The sequence below is a fragment of the Opisthocomus hoazin genome, chromosome 6 (assembly GCF_030867145.1).
Source record: "Opisthocomus hoazin isolate bOpiHoa1 chromosome 6, bOpiHoa1.hap1, whole genome shotgun sequence".
NCBI classification, from domain to species: Eukaryota; Metazoa; Chordata; class Aves; order Opisthocomiformes; family Opisthocomidae; genus Opisthocomus; species Opisthocomus hoazin.
This window is the reverse complement of record NC_134419.1, coordinates 40,072,480-40,095,680: the sequence shown is the minus strand read 5'-3', so window position 1 is coordinate 40,095,680 and position 23,201 is coordinate 40,072,480. Positions and strand designations below refer to the sequence as shown.

Sequence of the window (23,201 nt, the reverse complement as noted above, 5' to 3'; positions counted from 1 at the left end):
CCATTCTTGCCATTGCAGTGGAACTTTTATTTCAAATCCATCCTTACAATAAAGCTGTGTTTTGTTATACAAGTAGATAAACCCAGGAGACAAGAGACTCACGTATTCCATTTTAAAATATTGGGCTCAACTAAACTGCAACCATTCCCATTTATCTCCTAAACCACATCAGGCGATTTTCAGGGCAACAGGAGTAAAGTTGTAAACCAAGTCACCTAGGTAGTTAAATTATGGTCCAAGGAAGTTTGTAACGCCACCACAGAAAAGTGTATCTGCTCATTCTTCAGGCTCTTGGAAGTGTAGGGTGGCAGAAGTTTCTTCATAAACTCAGAAGTTTTTCATTGAGAGCAATCTGTGACTGTGTGAGGTTTGCCAAGTAGGTTACCATCAGTAGGTCCTGAGAGGGGAAATAAAAAATCTTGATCAGAAATATTAACAAAGGTGGCAGCCTGTTAGGGAGTTGAATTTTTAACACCTGTTAAGCAGTTTACAATCAGCTGCTAGAAATATTTTCAGTCCTGAAAGTCCTACCCTGAGGAGCGCTTCCCTTGCAGGTTTTGGTACTCCCAGCATATGAAACACTGCTTGTGAAATTTTAACTCTGAGTTCACCCATGTTAACCAGGCAAGTCAAAGGGTATAAGCAAAATTAAAAATTAGTTCTAGTCTTGCAGACTGTGGGTGAACAACACATTCAGAAACTTAGCTTTCGCTTTCTAAAAACCTGTTACAGAAATAAGGTAGCACGCTAAAACCTGGTTCATGTCCCAAGGGTTACGCAAGGAAAAAGAACTTCAGCTCAGGCAAAGGAAGCTGGCGAGTCACCAGTTATCACTGAAATCCATGCTGCTTTAAGCTTGGTGATTCGTATCGTCCAATCACTCTAAAAGAACAACTGGTGCTGGCTTTCAGATTGCTGCGTAATTCCTAAGTACTTTAAAACTTATCCTCTCATTTGCAGTTGCTTGCAAGATTATTATGGTGAGCTCCTTTATCCATCTTCAGCTCTTAAAACATCAAATTACTGACAAGGAAAGGGCTGTGTTTTCTTCTAGCGTTTGTATGAAAATATAAGATTGTTTTGATCACAGGTAAATTTGTGTTTGTATGACAAATTTTCAAAATTGCTGGCAATACACTGAAAAAAATCAGGTGATGAACTTACATTGATATTGCTGTTCAACATTGTCTCAAAGTCCTCTGGTGAAATCTTTGGCACCTGGTTAATAAGATCCATCAGGAATCGCCCGACAGTGTTGTCAGCGGCCACTTTGCCAGACTAAGCATAAGAAACATACACTTCATCATGAGTGAAGCTCAGTAAGTTTATGGCCCAGAAAGAGAATATGTAAAAAGAAAACCAAGATGCCCCGGTTACATCAGACTTATTTGCTGGCTCGTAAAAAGCTGGCCTTACCAATACATCCTCGGCATACTGCAGCACCATGGTTAGGGTATCCTGAATCCTGGCTGACGCCGACCCCACCTGCTGTAAGTCGCTGGACAGCCCAATCACTCGGTTAGGGCTAAAACACGTCTTCATGATAAGATCCACTGAAAGCAAAAGGAGGATCAGTGAAAAAACTGGCTGCCACAGAAAACGGTTTAAATCCTTATCTTCTTGAAGATTTTTAGGGTCGTATAAACAGGACAGTCTAAATCTCAGAATTCCCAGAATGGCAACTTTACCAGGGTACAGAAAGCAGCTGAAGTGTCACAACAACGGTAATAGCCAAAATAGGAAGAAAACATTCACCTCCTATCCGCTCTGTATCGTAATAAACGTATTTCACTGTTAGGGGTGTGAACATCACGCCCATCGTTTTACCAGGGACTCCCATTGGGGCACTAGAGAAAAAAAGAACAAAACACTTTCATCATGGAGATATTTAAGGGAGGAAGTAACAGATTTCCATCTCAGTGATCTCTGTTAGCTCTGAAGTGTGAACGTTACTTGTTCTCACCAAAATCAGCAATATTAAGACCATGGATAACCAAGGACAGAAAATCAGCCCTGGCATGCTATTAATTGCTCATTTTCATCTAAGAATATTCCTAGCTGTCCTGGCATTTGTCAGCATGAATGCACAAAGAGCTAAGTACTGTCTTCTTAGCACAGTTCCTTCTTGCTTATAGAGCACGTATTCTTCTGTCCTGGAATACTCCATGCTCTTTAAGAAACCACTTAAGGAACAAACATAAATACGACAAAAATGCAAGTTCAAAGCACTCTCAAGACCTTCATTATTTCTAGTATTCAGAGTACTTGAAGTTCATTTGTGCTTTCATTAAGACGTCATGGAACAGCTTCCTTTTGGAAGATGCACAGTCAAGAAGCAGTAGAGCTGTGCCACAAAGAAAGGCTGGGGTTTTATCCTTACAGAGGAATGCTCTTTAGCTGGTACTGGGAAGAACAGTGAGGTAGAATAGTTTCATTTCTCAATATTTAATCTCCATTATTAATTAACTGGTAGAAATGGAAGGGGTTAAAGGGAAGAAACACTGATCAAGAAGATGCTGTTTCAATTGTTTTTAACTGCACTAATCCTCCAACTTGTACAAATAAACTGCCAAGCAATAAAGCACAGTGACTACAGGCTAGCGCTCGGTGTGACGGCAGTTCCTGACATTAACGCTAGCTACCTGAATCCTGTGAAACGTCACGAAGGTGTTCAGAACATTGCTGAAGGTAATGAAGTCACAGTTCCCCACCCCGAGGTTCTAGCTTGTGAAAGGTTAGGTCTTTCACCTACTCCAGTGGGAAGTATGCCACGATCCCTGGCTCACTGCTGTGTTTTAGCTACTGCACAATATTGTCCAAAATGAGACACTGCAGCCATTTCACACTAACATTTCTCGTTAACCTGCTGTGGTCTCTCCTAGTAATTCAGATAGCTCCCCTCCCAGAAATGCAGCCTCCCAGAGTACCTGACGTAGGCTTTAATGCTCATGCGTGAATTCTGGAGACTCGTGTCCACAGTGAGGTGGATCGGATTGTGCGCTTCCCGGCTGTAGTACTCATGGATCAGGACAGAGTGTTCCGTGATGTCGTGACCTGTTGCATACCTTCAAAAGAGCACAAGTTGAGGAGCCATTCTTCCAGCATCCAAGGGCAGTGTTGGGTGTCGCTGTTATTTAACTGGTTTGCATCCTGAAACACTGATTTCCAAACACGTAGCTGCAGAAGCATGCTAAAGACAAGTGTTTTAACTAGGGAATTTGTAGCTCTGTGCCCAGCTGTCCTAGAATTGTAGGAATCGCAGGCTGAGCACACGTGTGCCCGAAACACACACAGGGCCAGTGTCGCAGTACCAGCCCTACAGAGGCGGCACGGCTGACAGCAGACACCCGAGATTCAGTTACCTGTCACTACGCTCCTTTCTATGTCAGTCAAAGCATGCCAAGCAAACGTGGACCAACCAAGCAGATCTTCCACAAATGAAACATCTCTATGCAGGAGGCAGAACCTGTTCATCTAGCTCCTTTAGCTGCTCTGCCATTAGCTTCTCACACACAGAGGAAAACTCCTGTCATTAGAACTGCTCTTTGCCGTGCCATTAGAAGGTTGCTGAAGTTTGCTCCACAGGAACAGGACTAAGCTATTTTGTAGGATCAGAGAAGCATGAAAAATAAAGCTATCTATCCACAGACTGTTCCTGTAACACCCTACTGATCTTGCTTCACATCCCCCACGCAAGTACTTCCACCTTTTCTGAGCGGAGAACTTCTGCGTGCTCATGGTGCTGTCACCAATTCCTCCTGAGGCCTTCGATACTTGGAACTGCTCTTCTTTCTAGCCTGTTATCTTCCGTGGTGCAGACTGTATTACAGGTGGCTGCGTTCTAAGAAACCCGTGCAAGCATTCCCTAGCTAATCACTCCTCTGTGATACCTTTTCTAGGTATGTCAGGCACTGGGACAGGCTGCCCAGGGCAGTGCTGGAGTCCCCGTCCCAGGAGGGGTTCAAAACCATGTGGATGTGGCACTTGGGGACATGGTTTAGCAGGCGTGGTGGTGTTGGGGTGATGGTTGGACTTGGTGATCTTAGAGGTCTTCTCCAACCTTAATGATTATATCATAAACAAACCCAAACCCTGGAAGTCTCCAACACTGTCGCAAGCATTAGTGCTCCTGCTGCTCGAGCTGTGAGGCGCAGTTATGTATTTCCAGTAGCTGAAGGGACCCACGCAGCCGCGCACGCGTCCCCGCGGACGGCCAGCTTACCAGCCCAGGATGACCTCGCTGGGAGACACCTTTTTGTGCAGCTCGTACATGTTTTTGGCAAACTCCATGTCGACCGCCACCTGCGAAGCAGGACGGGACGCGGTCAGCTGGCTCCAGGGGCGCCCGGCCCCCCGCCCGGCCCCCCGCTCCCTACCTCATCCTCGGACTCGTTGTGCGGGACGGAGAAGCAGTTGGTGACCTCCACCGAGTGCTTGTCCACGGTGCCTGCGGGAGGGCAGCGCGGTCAGGGGAGGGGACGGGAGGGAGAGGGGGGCCGGGGGGGGAGCCGCCGCGCTTACCCAGCAGCGTCCCGATGACCCTGGCCGCGCCCTCGTTGCGCCGCTCGAAGCTGTCCACGATGGAGGCGAGCACCACCGGGTGCAGCCGCACCACGCGGCCGCCGGGGAAGGGGCCCGACAGCGCGGCCGACAACGGCGGCGGAGGAGGAGGAGGAGCAGCGGGGGCGGCGGGCGGCGGCGGCGCGGCGGCGGGGGGGGCAGCGTTTCCCGCCGGCGTGGCGGGAGCCGCCGTCGGGCTCTGCGCTGGGGCGGCCGCGGGAGGGGCCGGGGCCGAGGCCGAGGCCGGAGCAGGAGCTGTCGCCGCCATTTTGCGAGAGAAGGAACTGGGGGGGCTCCGCGCCGAAATAATTGGCTGGTTTGAACGCCTGTCACGCAGTGCTGCCTTCCTACTGGGGAAAGGGGTGCGCTAAGGCCCTCCTGCTATCTGTAAACCAATCCGGGGAGAGCGATGAGGGAAGACGCTCTGATTGGAGGAAGAGCACGCTGCCTGTGACTGGAGCTTGCTCTTGTTCCCACCCTCTCGTGGCAGGAACGTTTTTCGATTGGGTTCTCGCCTCCTCCGCCTCCGTGCATGCGTGCTCTCTCATTGGCTGGTACCTGGCACTGCCCTCCTGCCAGTCAGGGCGGGAAGGCCTATTTATTGGCCGTGGCGCTGTCGTTCACTCCACTGGTTGCTAGGAGGGGTGGGGTTTCGGTGGGCTGCGCAGCGCCGAGTACTTTCCCTCCTGGCCCGGCAGCAGGCGGCTATGGCGGGGGTGGGCTGAGCGGGCCCGCGGTCTCCTAGGCCTCAGGGGCGTTGCTGTGCCCTTGGGGCTGCCCGCGCTCCCTGCGGTTCTCGGGCACGTCACCAGCCACGCTTCAGGCCAGCCGTGGGCGGCCGCTGAGGTGCTTGGGCGGCGTGGTCTGGGTCACGGCGGCAGGGGCGCCGCCTGGGCCTGCTTGCAGCTCGAGCAGAGGCAGCAGAGCGTCTCCCACAGCGGTGTGGCGATGCAGTAAGCGCAGCAGCCGGCGGGCCCGGCTCCGAGCTGCCGCCACGGCGCAGGAGGGCGTCTGGTAGTGCTGTACGTGAGGGCTCTGCTGCCCGTGGGGCCTCGGGCCCGCGAGGCGGGGGCAGGCCGGCAGCCCTCTGCTCCGGGTCACGGTTGCTGGTGAGGCACAGAAAAGCAAGTAGTTGCCGAGAGCAAATGCTGCCTGCCTCTGCCCGAGGTTTAATGGTTACCCAGCAAATGGACTCCTTGGCCACAACTTGCCCATCACTTGCAGTGCCCCGCGTGCTTGCTCTCAGGCAGCCAGCCTGCGTGGGTGGGGCGGGCACGGCTGTGAGAGGAAGCACGCGTGCTGGTGGTAACTGGGGAGGAGCCCGGATGCTCTCCCACCTTCCTTCTCCCTTGGCCATGTGCTTGCAGCTGTTATCTTAGGAGTCTTAGCAGCACAGTAACAGATTTACCCCAAAGTCTCCGAGTTCAAAACCTTTTATCACAGTTTTTAACATTAGTTTGATGAACTTTTAGGCAGACTGTCAGGTGTCATTGAAATGTTTGGAGTGTTTTGGTCTCAGCCTGTTGTTTTCTCACAAGTAGGCTATTTGTGTGTGCATATGTGTATATAAATACTGAAAGATCCAGAATTCTTGCCTCCTGATGAAATGCTTAGTCCAGTGAAACTATGCCAGCCAAAAACTGTCAGTTCTCTGGCACCACTTTCTGTCAGGTGACTTGTTGGAATAGCTGAGAACCCTTCCAGGTAGCTGCTTCCCAGGTGTGGCGGAGAGAGAAGTGCAGTGGGGGTTACCGCCTCAGGTGCAATCATCTTTACTCTTTTATAGATCCCCTTTGGGCTCCTGACACACTCTTTCCCATATTCGGCTTACCAGTTAAAGTCATTTTAACATAAAAAGCCCAGTTTTATCATGACTGGTGACTTTTGGAGTTTGCTTCCTTGGCTGAGGGGTGAACATCATCAGCTGCTGAGCAGTTTCGAGTCAGTAGTTGAAGACAGGCTCCTGAGTGTAAAAGGAATGGCTCAACAAAAAGATAATGCATTAAGCCCGTGTGCTAGCAATTTGCTTCTCTTACATAAATAGGGAACACCTGTCAAAGCTACAAAGGAGAGCTAATGCATGAGAACAAGAACAGATTTTATCTCTTCATAAAAGCACTTCCTCGTCTATGTACCAGTACAAACCAGACCTCCTATTCTTAGGCTTTCACCATGCAGCCTTCATTTCTTGTGAGTGTGCCAGGGTCAAATTGCATAAAGCTTTAAAATGTTCCTGCTCCTGCAGCTTTGATGTGTCACTGAGAGGTCTGATGTGTGAGGCGTTCTTGTTGGCGAGCAGCTGTTTGATCTCAGTCTTGTTGGCATCAGACTACCCTTGGTGCTTAATTTGACGTAGTCAGCTGCAGATTTAGGTGAAGCAAGCAAGGCTCTTTAAGACCTGCCCATTATGCTTTTACGTTGCCACCTTAAAAACTGGGCAACTTAATAACCTTCTTTTACTACACTGACGTCAAGCTGCTGGACAGAATGCTGGAGAGTGTATGTGGTGAGTACGGATGGGTAGCCTGTATCTCAGAAGTCAAAGATTGGTTGTTGGCTCACCCTAAGCCCGCTTCATACAAAGATTGTATAGATCTAATGATAAGAAAATCAATTGTGCGATAGCGCTGGGAGCAGAAGTGTCCCAGCTACAAAACTGTTTGTCTTTGCTGCGTGACTACTGAAAAATAGAAAGCTTCATAATTAATACTGTTTCACAAAGCATGGGTTTATTTTCAGAGGAGTTACCAGTGACACATATTGATGGGGCCTGTTGTTGAACACTTAGCGTCTATCTAGTGAGATGATGAAGATGTTTTGATATTACTGCGTTACAGTGAAATCTGTCTGCCTAGAGGAGAAACAGAAGACGCATTTGCATGTGAGCATGGATCAGTGTGGTAACTCGGGGCCTTCTGATTTTACATTTTTCCTTGCTTGGTTTTCCTGCAACTGATTTTAGTGGTGAACATAAATAACCTCCTAGATCTGCTCTTGTATAGTTTTTCTTTCTAGTCCTTATGTGTGAATGCGTCATTGTTAATGCATTTGCTGTCACATCAGCTGCATTTTCACAGAGGGCGTATAGTTTCTTTATCAGTAGCTATCTCCTCATCCTCTTTGTATTACTGGAAGCAACATCATCTATTGGTCTAAGGAAAAATATTTTGTACATTGCATTACAGGTAAAATATTTACAGTTCGCTTGTTTCATCATTTCAGGAGGTAGTTTTATCTGGTTAGTTTCACGGGGTTGAATCTGACATTGTTATTTCGTTATTATAAGAATGATTTTCTATTGTGCATTCTGTCTAAGAAGTTAGCAGAGTCTTTCAGTTATTTCTGCCAAGAGAGAAATCTGTCACTGAATTGAACATTTGTTTTATATAGTCATGCTTATTTAGGAAAAAACTCGTATTAGGTCTTGTTTTCCAAATAATTTTGAGAGCAAAGGACAGAAGTCCATTTCCCTGCCTGGAATTTCAAGTCTGTGTCTCCAGCCTTCATTGTGCTCGCACAGCCCCTCTTCACCTGCTCTCACAGCTGAGTTCCCAGCGCTTGTGTTGTCTGCTGGTCGCCTGTGGTTTGCAGGACCTATATGTTCTGCCTTCCGTCCAGGACTTTTCCATGATGTAGTCAGGGGCAATGATCTGGGTTTTTGATTGTCTGTTTTCCTATCAAAACAAGTAATAATTCTCTAGTCTTAATGGAATGTCTTAGATACTCATCTGCTCCTCGTGCGTTTGGGTCTGCCGGTAGATGAAGGACAGTTGTTGGCAGCAGCCAGTTCCCAGCTGGTTCAGCTTCATCCCTGCAGCGAGAGGCAGTCAAGCCCTTCCCTGCTTTTGCTTAATGTTCTGCGGCACTGCCTTAACTGTTGGAGAAATAACACTGACACGTGGGACTACGGCGGTAATAGCGTGAAAATCCAAGTACTACCTAAAAGTCATGAAACGTACTGTTAATTGCACAGCACACTGGTAAAAGAGTATACCTTCCCTAAAGTCAGGGTGGCAATGGAAGTTATCATTTGGTGTTCAGAAAGCGCACATTAGGGACTGCCACGTGCTTTTTAGTCACTATGTGGAAATATAGAGATCCAAGCTAAAGTAAAAGTGACTTCACAGAGTAACTTGCAGTGGAAAGTAATGGAGAGAAATGCATACAGGCTGGCATACGTAGGGCAACAGATGCTTTCGTGGTCAGAGTTTTATGCTCACTGAAGAAGGGAAAACAGACATGTACTGAACAAAGGATGCCCGTGGAAATAAAAAAGTACTCCCCAAACCCTGGCAAACCCCAAATGGTACAAACTAATTGGCTCAGAAAAGTATTGAAAATTTTACATTGTTAAAATGTCCCAAAACTGTTGGTTTAGCTGTTTGTGATTCTTGTATGTATCAGTTCCTTTGCTTCCAATGACCAGTGAGAGACCTGTCAGAATAGAGAGAAGGTGAACTACATTTAAAACCTGCGGTAAAAGGCATTTTGATCTAAAAGGCAGCTTTCTGTTGTTGCAGTACCATAACCCTTCAGTCTGTTGCCCTCTTAAGGCAGTTGTCACTCCGAGTATCAACTGTATGGACAGTCTACAGGCCCTAGATGTCTAACATAAGCATCTCATTTACCTGCTAATGCAAACCATCTGAACACAGCCCTAACCTGTGAAAACAGGGTGACAGCATGAATCACGGAATGGTGTGGGTTGGAAGGGACCTTAAAGACCATCTTGTTCCACCCCCCCTGCCATGGGCAGGGACAACTTCCACCAGCCCAGGTTGCTCAGAGCTCCATCCAACCTGGCCTTGAGCACTGCCAGGGAGGGAGCAGCCACAGCTTCTCTGGGCAACCTGGGCCAGGGCCTCACAGCCCTCAGAGTAAAGAATTTCTTCCTTATATCTCATCTAAATCACCCCTCTTTCAGCTTGCAGCCATCACCCCTTATCCTATCCCTACAGGCCTTTGTCCCAGCCCCTCTCCAGCTCTCTCACAGCCCCTCCAGGCACTGGCAGCTGCTCTAAGGTCTCCCCGCAGCCTTCTCTTCCCCAGGCTGAACAGCCCCAGCTCTCCCAGCCTTTCCTCCCAGCAGAGGGGTTCCAGCCCTCGGATCGTTGCTGGGGCCTCCTCTGGCCCTGTTCCAACAGGTCCATGGCATGCAGGACAGTGTCAAAAGCTTTGCTCAAGTCCAGGTTGATGATGTCCATTGCTCTTCCCTTATCCACCAAAGCTGTAACCTCAGCATAGAAAGCCGACAAATTTGTCAGGCACAATTTGCCCTTAGTGAAGCCGTGTTGGCCATCACCAGCCACCTCCATATTTTCCATATGCCTCAGCATAGTTTCTAGGAGGATCTGCTCCACGATCTTGCTGGGCACAGAGGTGAGACTGACTGGCCTGTAGTTCCCCGGGTTTTCCTTTTTAAAAACGAGGTTTATGTTTCCCCTTTTCCAATCAGTAGGAAACTGGTGAAACAAAGAACTGAGGTGGCAGCAGCTTGTGAGTATGGCCTAGGGTCTTTCTGCATCTGGGTAAGATCTGGGTAACAACCGCCTTGCTTTGCAGGAGAATTACGGAGACAATTAATTTAGATTGTTAGAAGCTCAGGTGCTCTGTCCTGGGAGATGTATGAGTACGGTAGATAAGCAGAGGGAGTGAAAAAAAGCTTCTCCGTATTTCTTCTGTAAAACATTTCTGAGACTGGCAGTCTGCAACCTTTCAGTGGTGTTTAAATGCACTTTCTTAAAAAGCATCTCGCTGTCTGTGGTAGTTTGCTGTTTCCCAGTTAGAAATCAGCCAGTCGAACCCCCAAGGGTTTCTCAAACATCTGACCGTTAAACAAAGGCGGGAACAAAGATCAATTGAAAACCCATTTAGATTTAAGCTTCCTGGCCTGCTTTTAATTTCTTCAAATCAGCATTGGGAGTTATTATCGTGGTCAGTCTGGCCTTTTATTTGTTCTATGGTGTATTCATCTAAACAATCAACTTCAGGGATGCCCAAGTGCTTTCTAGGGGGTTTTAATTTTTTTTTTCTTAATATCTTCTAAATATTCCCAAAGTTTTCAAAGGATTATGGTTTTAAATGCAAAAAACATGTTAAATAGAAGCATGTTGCTGGAAACAGAACTATATTTGTGAGTCTAGAGGGAGCTTGCAAGAAGCTCGCTTTGCAAGCAGAATTTGGGTCATGGCACCTTAAGCCTTCAGTAGCTTTCCTGAGCCTGGGCTCTGGATTTGTGGCAGCCTGGATTATTATTTCTGTTCAGATGGAGCTATACAGGCAGAAAAGGATATGTAGCTCCAAAGAGTCTGCAGTTCAGATAAAGATCAGGAATAGTCAGTGGTTTGGCTGAGCTTACTTATGCCTTTAGGGAACAGCAAGGGAATGCTAAAGGTAGTTTGTAGCAGCCTCGGGGCGTTAAAATGACTGAGGCACCTGCAGTTCTGTCCCTGGCTGTTCTGAGCTCTGAATTCTTTCTCCTGTGTAAGGTGCCATGCTACTGTATTGCTGCCGGAAGCCGGATGCCAAACACATCGTTTTGTTGCAAGTCTTGCAATGGTTGCTGGTTTTTGCTTTAGGATTTGTTTCTTTTTTTTTTTAAGACAAGCTACTGTAGTCCTATGGTAAGTGGTAATACCGCCTTTTAGAGTTTTGTATTATGTTTTTAATTCTCAATGTTGCAAACGAAAATTATGACCGTAGGAAAATTGTGTCAAGCAAATATTGTTTTGTCAACATGCAAAAACTTTCACCCACTTTCACAATTTTGGATATCGTTAGGATATTTGATTGTTGAAAGCTGATGGCACTATAGCATCACTGTCAAGAAGAAAATAATAAAGCACAAACGTACGTATGTTTGTGTTATGTTTGTTAGAACAACTGCATTGGCAAGTCCATTGCAATGCAGACACACTCAAAATAGCTTTGGTACGAGAAGCGCTAAGGCCATGTTAGTGCAGCAGCCTCCCTGGACTAATACACCCTTCACAGTGGTGCCACTTAATGTAGCTGACTGAGCACAGAAATGATTTCCCGTAGCCAGGCTAACTTGCTGAGGTACCACAGCCATCGCTGTACGGGGATGTTTGTAATGCAGGCATGTAACTTCACAGAAGGACAAGCACACGGGAACGAACAACATCCCCAGGAGAGATCCCAGGCTCTGGGTCAGCAGGCTAAATCTTTTTGAGAGAATAGCGTTAGTGATAGCTTCAATATACAACAGAGTATTCATTATGAATAATGGTAGCCTAGAGCCAGCTAATTATATTTTCAGGGTGGTTTCCCTAAAAAGCAGATGTTGGACAGATGGTAGTCAAATGATCAGTCATGCCATCACCTACAGCAAGTCTGAGGGCTGCGGGGAAAAAGGTAGCGTGTGGAACACACTCCTCGTTTCAGTGGGAGCCTTGTACTTTGTTACGGGCATACAAAGGCCTGCACAAATACAGAAGTTGTTGGTTAAGAGTTGTAGAGCTACTGATGGCTGGCTACAGCAAGTTAGCAAAGCTTCACCTTGATGTGCTTGTCACCCTTGCGTGCCTGTGAACCCTGCAGCAGAACTCTCTAAAGGTGCTGAGACCGCATGCTAGCCAGAGCTTTGCAGAAGCCTTTTTTATGCTGGGACACTTCTTGCTTCTTTTCTTATTTTCCTTTTCCTTGAAAACTTTTGTATGCTTTTTTTCCAATCTACTTTCTTGTGGAAGCTCTCAATGCTGTTACTTTGCATGTCAGTAGCATCAGAAGAGTATCCCTTCAACTGAAAACCGTAGTTCAATATTCTCTTGCAACTGAGGTACTCAAAGCAAATACCGACTGCCTGTGTAGACAGTAACTTGTAGCGCAGTCCAGGATTTAACAGGGCTTACGTAAGGTCGTGTTCGGTCTTTATCATCTTTGTTCAGCACGGGAACTAGAATTGTGTTTCCTGTGTAACAGCAAGCCTTTCCTAGGACAGAATTCTGACCATGGGTTCATAACGGTACTGATTTTAATGTATCTTAATTGTTGTTAAACCCATTTGTTTTGTCAGCTGCAGCCAAACTACAGGACACATGCAATACAAATAGAACATGGTGCTTAATTGTTTTAAGTGGTGTGTCCAGTTTGTGTCACCACAGTTGTTGTTCTTCTGGGTTTTGGGTAGAACTTTTGCAAAGGTTCAAGACTGCTTCATTAAAATGAAATCTTTGCTTTCCATTGCCCTTTAATCAAATGCAAACCAGAGCTTCCAGGGATTGTAAGGGATTGTAATAATGTCTCAAGTTGAATTTGGCTCTTTTGCAGCCCATCAAAATAATTTATCCTTGACAAAAACAATATTTTAAATATCTGCTCACAAGTACTGGAGCCAAAAGGTTGCTATTTCGTTTGGCAAAATACCTTCCCAAGAACAAAACTGAGACCTGAAGCTGAGCCAAAATAAGCTTTAACAGATGCTTAGCCTAGAAAGCGCTAGACTGAATGGCTAAAATTGTTGAAAGAGCTTACAGGAAAAGGGAAGGGCAGCTAGCTAGGTCTGCTTCTGACTTGCTGCGTGGGCAAGCTGCATCCCTTCTGTCCTAGTGCTCTGCCAACTGGAGGACCTGTCTTGTCTGGCTGCCACCTCGCCTCAGCTTCTGGGGCTTAATCCATTTCTGGCTGCAAGTAGTGCTGTGGTCAACAACAGCCCTTCTTCTGTTCGTAACAGCTGAGGAGTCTAATCTGGTCCTTTCGTAATGGACTCTGTTTAGCTGGAATAGCGAAAATTCTTTGGATCAAGAGGCTCTGCTGTGGCCTTCCATTCACACTTTCCATACCACGTCTAATACTTGAGCTTGCAAAAAAGAGTTTCAGATGCTAGTGAGATTTGAGAATTGCAAAAGCTGTGCTTCTGTCCTGACTGAGGTTGATCTAATTGGCCACACAGTCCTCCTTCCCTTCCCATTAGCTGGTTCTGGGCTTTATCTGTCCTCATATAATGCCGAGTTTGCTCTTGGATCTGGTGAGAATACGAAGAACTTTCTTGGTGTCTTTTCTGTTAAGGCAAGGAAGGGGCATGGGACTTTGAGGCAAGGACAGAGCAGGACTGTGGTGGCCAGTGGCTGGATCAGTTCAGGGTGTTGTAGAAGTACAGCCTGATGATGCTGTTCTATGACAGTTTCTGTGAAACTGCAGCTCAAGTACTTGGTCATTCTCCAGCTCCTGGCAGCGAGAGGAGGTGAGGACAAACAAGCTAAACAGCTTTCCTGGGCTACAGAGATGCCCAGTCCATAGCCAAAACTGAAGTCCTGGGCTCTTGAGTCAGACTGTAATCACAGATATCACCAGGATTTAAGCAGCTAATTGCTACTCCTCTGGAAACAGTCAGTGTCCAGCTTTGTCCAAGTTAAGAAATACCAAGCATCAGGGCTCAAGGGAAAAGCTGAATAAATGCTGCGTGCCGCAGTGGAGGTTGGGACGGATTTTTATCTCATAGAGTTTGATGCATGCCTGGAGTAGGCCTTCTGTCTGGTGCAATTGATACCAGGGTGTCTTGTGAAATTAGAATTTTCTAGAGCTTGAGGCAGAGAGGAGAGCAAGTGGTGAGGGTACCAACCCTGTTCATAAATCCCTAAATTTGAAGAAGCAGGTGTTTGTGTATGTGGCTTTATTTAGATTGGCTTTGACACTGGGTTTCTTCCCTAGGCAAGATTCAGACCGAGCTTTGCCTTAACTGCTCCTGTGAAGCCTGTGCCCACAGAAATAAACCAATATGACTGATGCTCCTTTGGATAAACTCCAGCATGGCTGAATCCAAGGAACAGGTAATCTCATTCCGTAGTTGTAACTCCTAATATCTGAAATCCAGGATCACAGTGGGGAAGAGCGGTGGGAGAAAGATTGCTTAAAAAAAAAAAAAAGTCATTTGCACTTAAAAATAGCCAGCATATGCTTTCGCAGAAGCATGCTATGCTGTGCTGTGATATAGAACAAACTAAGATGACATTAGTTGCCAAGAAGTACTCATAATGAGCAGGAGATATCCTTTGGAAGGTGTTGGCTCCTGTTGATTTCAGTATCTTTTATTGGACAAAGGTGGTTCCAAAAGCACTGACTTGGGCTTGTCACAATCCTGGAAGATTATTGTCCTGACATTGCTCTAATGAGGTGGTATGAGCACGGCGATAGAAGGCAAAGCTTTTGGGAAGTCAGGACCCAAGGAAATCCACTGAAAATCTCACCTTGGCTAAGAGCATCTGACTCTCCCTAGAAGTCTGTACTAAATATGTGGCAGCACTGTGTTACCAAGAGTGCATCATAGGAGGGAGCACTGCCGGAAAAATTTTCTTTCCCAATATTTCCTAGGAGTCAGTTTGGCCATGTCTTGAACAAGATCGCTGCACTGCAAACTGCTTGGCTTGTCTGGCTTGGCTAGAGCTGCTTTGGGGGGACATACGAGCTTTGATTTGCTCACTGGTCCAGACCTTGTGAAGTCTGGTAGGAGAAGAGGCTTTCTCCTTCCTATATATAAACAAGCCTTAGTGGGTTGCTCTAAAGAACTGGGGTGTTGGCTTCAGCTTCAAGTTAATGAAACCATAGCAACATAGCAACATGCTGTGGGATGCAGCAGATGACAGGCTATATATCAAGAATTGTTCAGTCTCTGTGAAAGTGGGAATAAACCTCCAATACCTGATTTTAAAGAACTCCTACAAGTTTGGTGAAGACTCTGCATTTAACAGTGAAGGGTCTAGAACATAAATAAGCCATTCAGGTTCCATCTAGCACAAGCTAGATGTGCTGGCTTTAATAGAACTATAAGGAACTGTATCTTCAGAGGGACTAAGCATAATCTGAAACCAGCTGTCTCTCTATAAGCACCGACAAAGTCACAACAAGAAAGACATGCTGACCATTGGCTAGAAAATGCCAGGAAAAAATTTGGTGGCTCAAGGAGCAGGCATATTATTCTCTGTAATGGCATGAAATTCTGTTTTTCTTTCTGGTTTGACCTGAGATTGTATTGTTCATTCTGTTACCAGAACTGGTGATCTGTAAGCCCAGGAGGCCGACTGTTAAATGATGCCTGTATCCTTTATCACAGTTTTTCTCTCCAGTTCATCTCTGACATTGTGGAACACTTCAGCAAAACCTAAATTACTGAGGTTAACTTCTTTAGTGTGTTTGTGGGGTTTTTGAGTGCTACCCTTAAGAAGTCATTTGCAATGCCCCAAACACTTACTGATGCTCTACAAAACCAAATTAGAAGCAGTGTTTATTCTTACGTGTTATTAACTTGCGGTATTTCTGGCTCGTAGGAAATCTTAGCTCAAGTTTATCCCAACTCAGAATAAAAACACTGCTTGCAGTAATCTGCAAATCAGAAATTTTTACATACCCCCTTGGAAATGGCAGTTGCAAACAGGTGATTTCAATCAGCTTATTGCACATGAGGTGCTGAGCAAGGCAGAACAGCTGATTAGAATCTGGAAGCTCCGAGGTTTCCAGCCCAGAGCTGCTGCTTTGGGAGGACTACTGGGAGCCCAGAAAGTCTGTGCTTTGCCTCGAGTTCTTTGGGCTCTAGGTTACCTTGGAAAAGCAGCCTGAAAGCCCTTACTGTCTGCAGTCCTGGGGAGCGCCCTAGATTACTAGGCTACTCAGACTGGACCAGAAATCGGAGTAGATAGGGCTTGAATGGATTTAATTTCTTCTTAACTTTTGACTAGATCTACGAGTGAGGTCCTACCTGCTGCGTCATCCTCTGGCAGCTGGCGAAACAAAGTGTTGTGTGTACAGAGAGCTATAACAGGATATGCTGTGCTGTCCAAAAAGGTAACAAAAATCTGCTGTGGTTTTTTTTTCTGTGCCAAATCCAGAGATTTCAGCCATTTGAGGCTCCTCTTTTAAATCAGATCTGTACTCCAGCTCTGCTGGTGCTTTCTATGTCCTGTATGTATTTTTACTTGAAGAGGTGCTTGGGTTTCTCTGTCCTGAGATTGGGTTGAAATTTAGCACAGACAAGCGCAGTGGCAACTAGAGAAGAATTAAATACAGCAATGCCCCTGACTCGGGATGCATGCTTGTGTCGGGGATCTGTGGTCCTGTGCTACTCTCTGGTTTTGGTGTGTGGGTCGGGAGCGCAGACACTGATGCGTAAAGAAATACAAGGGTTGCTTTGCTGTCGGAGCTCATAGCAAGGCAAGATGTGCTTACGAAGTCTGGTATGACACAGATTAAACCAACTTGTTTCTCAGCGAAAGGGAAGCTAATAACAAATGTGGCTATAAGCATGTTTTCTGATTAGCTTCATGCAATTTATGGCTGTAAGTGCAAGATACCCACATAAAGTTCGCTGTTGTGTTGTGAATAGGACAATGTGTTTTAGGGTAGTGAAGTCCTTAGCGCACTACCAGCTGATCTTGTTCCAGCCAAGAACAGTTTCAATTACTTGTGCTACATCTAAGGCTTGTGCCTTGTATGAAAACTAGTTGTGCTTGGAAGTCTCCAAAACTTTACTTCTGAGGTATCCTGTTCCAATATAAGGACTTTTGAAGGCCTGGGCTTACTCATCTGAATCTTCTAAAGTGTTGGTCAGGGTCTTCAACATGTTCCTTGAGCAGTAACTTAGTCAAAACTGTACAAGTGTTCTCTGGGTAAAACTGCAGGTGTGTTTTCATGAAAAGCTATCATACCTCCACCTGGCTATGTAAATACATGTCAGGGTAAGTCAGCTGGTGGCATTGCACTGAATAAAAAAGATGTTTTTTTTTTTTTACTTAGGAGGAACTTATCTTGAGGTTTTTGTCATTTTTTTTAATGGGATTGTTTGTGTTGCATCCTCTGTTTTAGCTGACATTTCCTGTTTTCAGTTTTGCTGATGGACTTCAGTGGTATTTCTGCCCTACAGGGATCAATTAAGGAGTTCACCTTCCTTTATGTTGTAAGTAAATAGCCTCATGTGGTGGGACTTGAAGTCACTATTTGTTGTAGGAGGAAAATAATGAGGGTTATGTATCAGCTCTCCAGCGGTCTGTCCATGTGACTGAATTAGATGAAAGTTGATGACTTTGTATTATAGTCATTTTGAGAACTTTATTTAGGCAAGTGACCTTCTTTGTTGGGGTTGCTTGCATGCAACAACTGTATGCAGAGCAAGCAAGCGAATAGGAACCACCACATCTGGTTTATTTGTGTTTACAGGCCAATACTCTTGTCTCCAGTAATACATACTTGCAATTCCTTCTTGGCCATTGCAATGGGAAGATGCTCCAAACTATAAAGGTGTCTTCCCAAAGGAATAAAAAAAAATTATCTAAAGCACCAAAACTAAGAGGAAATAACACGTTCCTCTGTGTGTCACTTGTTGCCTTTTCAGACTGAGGGATGCAGCTTGGGGACTGGCTCCATGAACAGCTGAAGACCTGATAGACCCACCCTCAATCCGAACATCTCTGGGTGGTTCTCCTGTGCTCAGAGGGAGGGAGCCAATTCCAGGAGCACACTCCCCAGTCTGTTATGCAACCTGAGCATGCAGGCATTCAAAGCATTTCCCATAGGTCATCTTGATGTTTTAACTCCCTAAAGAGACCACACTTTTTGCCTCCACTTTGATGAACTCTGGCTGCCTTCTCTACATGTCAAGGAGGGCAATGGGAGTGGCTTCTAATCTGTTCTGCAAAGCACTGTGGAACACCACAGTGTGTGGCACTGCTGAGGACCCACAAGAAGGGATGCTTGCAGCAGACAGTGGCAAGGCAGAGCGAAGTTGGTCTTTGTGTATTTGCTAAATCCTCTGTTAGAATTCTTGCTGCTCCTCAGAAAATTCTGCCTCTGTCAAACCATTTCTATATGCAGGAAAGCACTGGGTTTACAGCTCTATGAAGAATTATCTTGGGCTTCTTGCAGACTTGTGAAGTAGCTACGTATTTCACGGAATCACAGAATGTTCGGGGCTGGAAGGGACCTCAGTGGGTCACCCAGTCCAACCCTCCTGCTGAAGCAGGGTCACCCAGAGCAGGCTGCACAGGACCTTGTCCAGGCGGGGCTGGAATATCTCCAGAGAAGGAGACTCCACAGCCTCCCTGGGCAGCCTGGGCCAGGGCTCTGTCGCCCTCAGAGGGAAGAAGTTCTTCCTTGTCTTCAGCTGGAACTTCCTCTGCTTCAGTTTGTGCCCGTTGTCCCTTGTCCTGTCGCTGGGCACCACTGGAAAGAGCCTGGCCCCGTCCTCCTGACCCCCACCCTGCAGATATTTAGAGGCATTTCTAAGGTCCCCTCTCAGCCTTCTGTTTTCCAGGCTGAACAAGCCCAGCTTCCTCAGCCTCTCCTCATAGGAGAGATGCTCCAGTCCCCTCGTCATCCTCGTCGCCCTCCGCTGGACTCTCTCCAGTACCTCCTCATCTTTCTTGAACTGGGGAGCCCTTCAGGCTTAATCTTACACTTTTAAGAAAAAGTGTTTGGAAGCTTGAAGTTAGGCTGAATTGTCTTCCCGTTCCTTCAAATCATGGTCACAGAAGCTGTTTCTGATGCTTATTGCTGGTTAACTGTGGTATTCTAACTCTTGTGATCTCTATAGCCAGGCTGCTGTGTTACTGGGTACTGTTAGACTGGAGAAGGGAAGAGTCTGGTGAAATAATTGTGTTGGTTTAAATATCTGGATCTAACCACCAACTTCTTGGGTTGTAACTGTGTGTTTTTATTTCCTATCTAAAGTGTGACAAATACTTTCTTATTCCCATCATATATAAAATTATGTGCTCTTCAGGATAATGACCTTCCGCTTAGAGAACCCCTTGTGACCCTTAAGCACACCAATGCTGTCACCAATAAAATGATCTGAAGTCTTCAGCTACTGGCTCGTTATCCAAGCCAAGCAGCAGCATGGGCAGAGCTGACACTTGCAGGGACCGTATCCTAAATGAGCTCTTGCTGTAAAGCAAAGCACTGTTTCGTGCTGTTCTTGAAATCAGCTAAATACTGCTATGGTGTTTCGGTTTGGTTTTTTTTTCAGCAAACATTATTTTGAAGAGTGGGAAGAAGGATGTTTTCCCTAATCTGTGCTTCTTCATTGAGTACTCTGTTGTATTAGCAAGTAAAAAAACCAGCAAAGAGCCCATCTGATCTAGCTCAAGTGTACTGTTCTGGAAATGCAATTTCTACTGGCACGAATTAACAGACTTCTGTAAAATAACTGAGTATTACATGGAATATATAGTTCTGTTTTGACATTGCATATATCTAGCATTATATATTTATCTAAAATATAATTGATGAAATTAAAGTAGCTCAATACCATCTCCAGCTGAAAAAACACAGCTTTTACCCAGCATAGCCATTGGGAAGCTTGGATTTGTGTCTTTTGGATCAGATTACTTTTCAAAGTTGGAGACCACTTTGGGATTTTGGATCCTCTTTGTTGCGTTTAACATATGATCAAAAGGGCAAATTCGGCATGTAGGTTCACTGTGTCTACTGGTTCAGAATTTACTGGTACATGTTCTTCTACGGATTAGTTCAGTATAATTTTTGGAAAGTAATCTGATGTTAGTAGAATATTATACAATGAGAATATAGATGGGTGATTCTGTACTAGACCCATACGTGTCCCCAGAGATGAGTGTCTAGGCAATTGTCTGTGTGCTAAAGCAGCTGCCTGGAGAGGAATTTGGGTAAGTGTTCTCTGTCGTGATACCTGTCCGAAGGAGGTCTGAGTCAGTCTTGGTGGGATGTGGAATGTCCTTGGTACAAATACCAGTAGTCACTGCAAAGCTGATTGGGTGTGCCGACAGGAACTGCGCAGTTAGGTGTGCGCTGCTGAGCACAAAGTTCTGCAGGAAATCAAAGCAACAGCCACGGAATGCAAAACTACTAAGTGCGTGCGCTGTAGAAGACACAAGCGCATGAACTTAGTATCTAGTCCTTTCCTCCATTCCTCATTTAATCTTCTCTTGGGGAGAGTACCAGTAAAGTTCAGTTTAAGTCACAAGCCCTAAATTTGTCAAAACTACTTGAATATTTGATCAGTAAATACAGGTCACCTGGAAGACAGAGAAGATGATTGGTGGTGGGCAAATGAGAGATCATACTGTGTAATACTGTAATGCAGTTTGTGGTATTTGAGGTTGGCCTTTCTCTTTTGGCAATGCAGAATATTTTCCAAAATAAACAAGCCAGTAAGTCCCAACTCAAGAGCTCTCTGAGCTGTGAATCCATTCCTAGCAAGGGTTCAGATTTAAAGCATCCAGCTTGAAGTTGTCTTGAGATGCAACTCCTTATTATTTCCACATAAGGAGCGGTGTTATTCTCTTGTAGTGAATTAAAATGACGTGGAAAGAATGTTTTTTTAATTTTTTTTTTTGAGTTCTGAAGTTTATCGCTAAGTTGGTGAATTGTCTTCTTCATTCTTTCCCAATCACCATCTCATTTTTCCCCCCACAGATATTCAGGTTTTATTTTAATCACTATTTGCCAATAACCTATGTAGCTATGCCCCTGGAAATACCAAATATAACGGATTACTTTACACTGCCAAACTCTGTAATAATTCTTTCTCCCATCCCAGCTGATTTTAGAACACGCAGCGCAGTGGCAATGGGGAACATCTTGCATGTTTGAGACTGAGTGGTGTTTTTGGTGCCCTGGCTTACAGCAGGACCAGGAGTTAACCCGCCTGGGATAACTGACAGTCAGTAGGGCCGGAGATCCACTTGGTGGCAATCTCTCCGTGTCTGAAGGGGATTGTAAGGTTGCATTCGCAGAAGAGGTAGCGGTATGCCCACACAGGCAGTAGTTTGATGCTTCCAGCCACGTGGAAGACCTGTGCACAGGCTACTCCCATGAGATAACGTACAAGCAGAAAGAAGGTGGTTTTCATTTTGAATTCACCTTGTAAAAGCATTTTAGTTCGAGGGAGTTGTATGTGATGACTTTCAGAAAACACGGAAAGCTTTGTTGTCAGTAGAAGAAATTGGAGGATAACGGGTAAAAACTCTGTCCTGTTAGCCAAGTCCAGTCTGTTTCTGACTATTACTGCGTGTGTTTAGTCCTCGTTTCTGTCTCTCTTTGCCCCACCGTTGCAGGAGACAGCATGACAGAAATGCCAGTCTGAATACGTCGTTCACAGCCTAATGTTCTTGTAAATCTGTCATCCATTAACCACTGCGTGACGGGGGTTTTCATGCAGGGCTGGAGACTATGGCTGACTATTCTCTTGACTTTCTCTTGATGCCTGGCAATTAGTATTAAATGATGGCGAGGGTACTCACCTGCTTGTCAAAAATTAATCCGTGCTGTGGACTCGTACCAGATGTAAATGGAGAATGTCTACCGTGGCTCCTGTGATCCATGTTTGCTGTATGAACTCTGAAGACTGCTTATTGTTAGAGAAGTGGTGGGTGTAGCAATTACACTCAAACAGGCTCTGTTAATTAAACAACAGTTTTCTCCCAAAAAGGCACTTAATGAGCAAGTAAAAACAAGCAAGTTTGATGTTACAGGACCACTTTACCATTTACAGCAAATATTTCTTAGTAATGGAGGCTTGTACAGTAGTATCAAGTTTTGTTGCCGGTGTCAGAAACAATGTGAGTAAACTGGCTGTACCAAGCAAAACCTCAGCAGGCAACATGATCTGGGAGCTTGTGTTTGTGTTGGTATCGCTCTATCGTTCACATTATGCAACGGACAGCATAGAAAACTGCCCAGGGTCAGCAGAACCTGAAGATTTGGGTTCTTCATGTGGCCCCATCTCTGGTGTTTGCTTCTCTTTGTTGCTGACTGGTTTGTTCTTTTAGCACAGTGCATTCCAGGGCACAAAACCAGGAGGTTCTTTGCTGCTTCCTGGAAACCTGATAGCCTACACTACTAACTTTCTAGTATTTGATTCCTCCTTTTCTACACAGGCTTTTCTAAACCATTAGTTCATTTGCATTCTGCCAGAGAAGATAAGTTCCTCCAGGCAGCGGAGAGAATAATCTGGAAGTGTTGTGGTTTTGGCTAGTATACCAGGAGCGCTGGCTAGTGCCAGGCTGCTCAGGTGGGTGTCCCTGGGACTGCAGAGCAGTCCCAAGGGCATATTAAGGGCAGTTGTTAAAAGGCAAAGGGCAGTAGCTGAAGATTTAGAAATGTCTCCTGTCCACAGACTTTTAAGGTAGTGCCAATGTGGAGAGTAAGAGACTCCAGTTTCTCACGAGCTGATTTTTGTTTTGGAGGAAGCGATGTGTGTGTGGGAGCTTACTTTATGGAAATGGACGGAGCAAGGCTTTTACAGAAGACTTTAGGATGCATCACAGCAAACCCAGAGTAGCATGTTGAGTAAGTCATCACCAGATTCTTTTTTTTTTTAAGGCCCTTGTGGAAGACTGTTTCAGTGATCTGCACGTACTGCCCCAAAGGAGCTGGAAACCATTCTGGCAGCAGTATGTATCTGCACTACCCTTCTGCAAGCTCAGTGTGGAGATGGTTATCTAGGGTAGTTGGTAGTGGCATGAGTTAAGAAAGATCTTGAGTTGCCCAAATTCACAACGTGACTGAAAGACATGCTACAGAAGTAGCTGAAGTGGCAATTTGTTCTTGTTTTTCCTTCTGATTTCTTTTGCCTTTAAGCTTCCCCTCATCAACCTTATCCCAAGAGGGCAGCTGGAAAGGAACAAGAAGGAAATGTGGAAATAAGGGCGAAGCAT

General features: G+C 45.6%; 2 protein-coding genes across 3 annotated transcripts in view; one reads left to right on the top strand and one right to left on the bottom strand.

Moving 5' to 3' along the window:
• EIF3F (eukaryotic translation initiation factor 3 subunit F) lies at positions 1-4,845 on the bottom strand. Its single transcript, XM_075422849.1, has 8 exons — positions 4,522-4,845; positions 4,377-4,447; positions 4,223-4,302; positions 2,928-3,065; positions 1,756-1,847; positions 1,417-1,553; positions 1,165-1,278; positions 1-397 (listed from the first exon to the last, which is right to left on the bottom strand). The coding sequence occupies exons 1-8, from the start codon at positions 4,826-4,828 to the stop codon at positions 320-322; spliced, it is 1,017 nt and encodes a 338-aa protein (XP_075278964.1). The 5' UTR covers positions 4,829-4,845; the 3' UTR covers positions 1-319.
• An 11,426-nt stretch (positions 4,846-16,271) lies between these two features.
• Positions 16,272-23,201, top strand: part of SORBS1 (sorbin and SH3 domain containing 1) — a 217,855-nt gene continuing 210,925 nt past the window's right edge. For both annotated transcript variants that reach the window (XM_075422804.1, XM_075422797.1), the window contains exon 1: positions 16,272-16,356. The gene's annotated coding sequence lies outside the window, so the exon portion shown is untranslated. The remainder of the gene's footprint in view (positions 16,357-23,201) is intronic.

Coding starts and splice junctions, on each gene's coding strand:
- EIF3F (XM_075422849.1), bottom strand. CDS start 4,828: ATGGCGGCGACAGCTCCTGCTCCGGCCTCGGCCTCGGCCCCGGCCCCT. Junction 4,303..4,376: donor ACAACGAGTCCGAGGATGAG/GTAGGGAGCGGG, acceptor CCTGCTTCGCAG/GTGGCGGTCGACATGGAGTT. Junction 3,066..4,222: donor AGCGAGGTCATCCTGGGCTG/GTAAGCTGGCCG, acceptor GCTCTTTTGAAG/GTATGCAACAGGTCACGACA.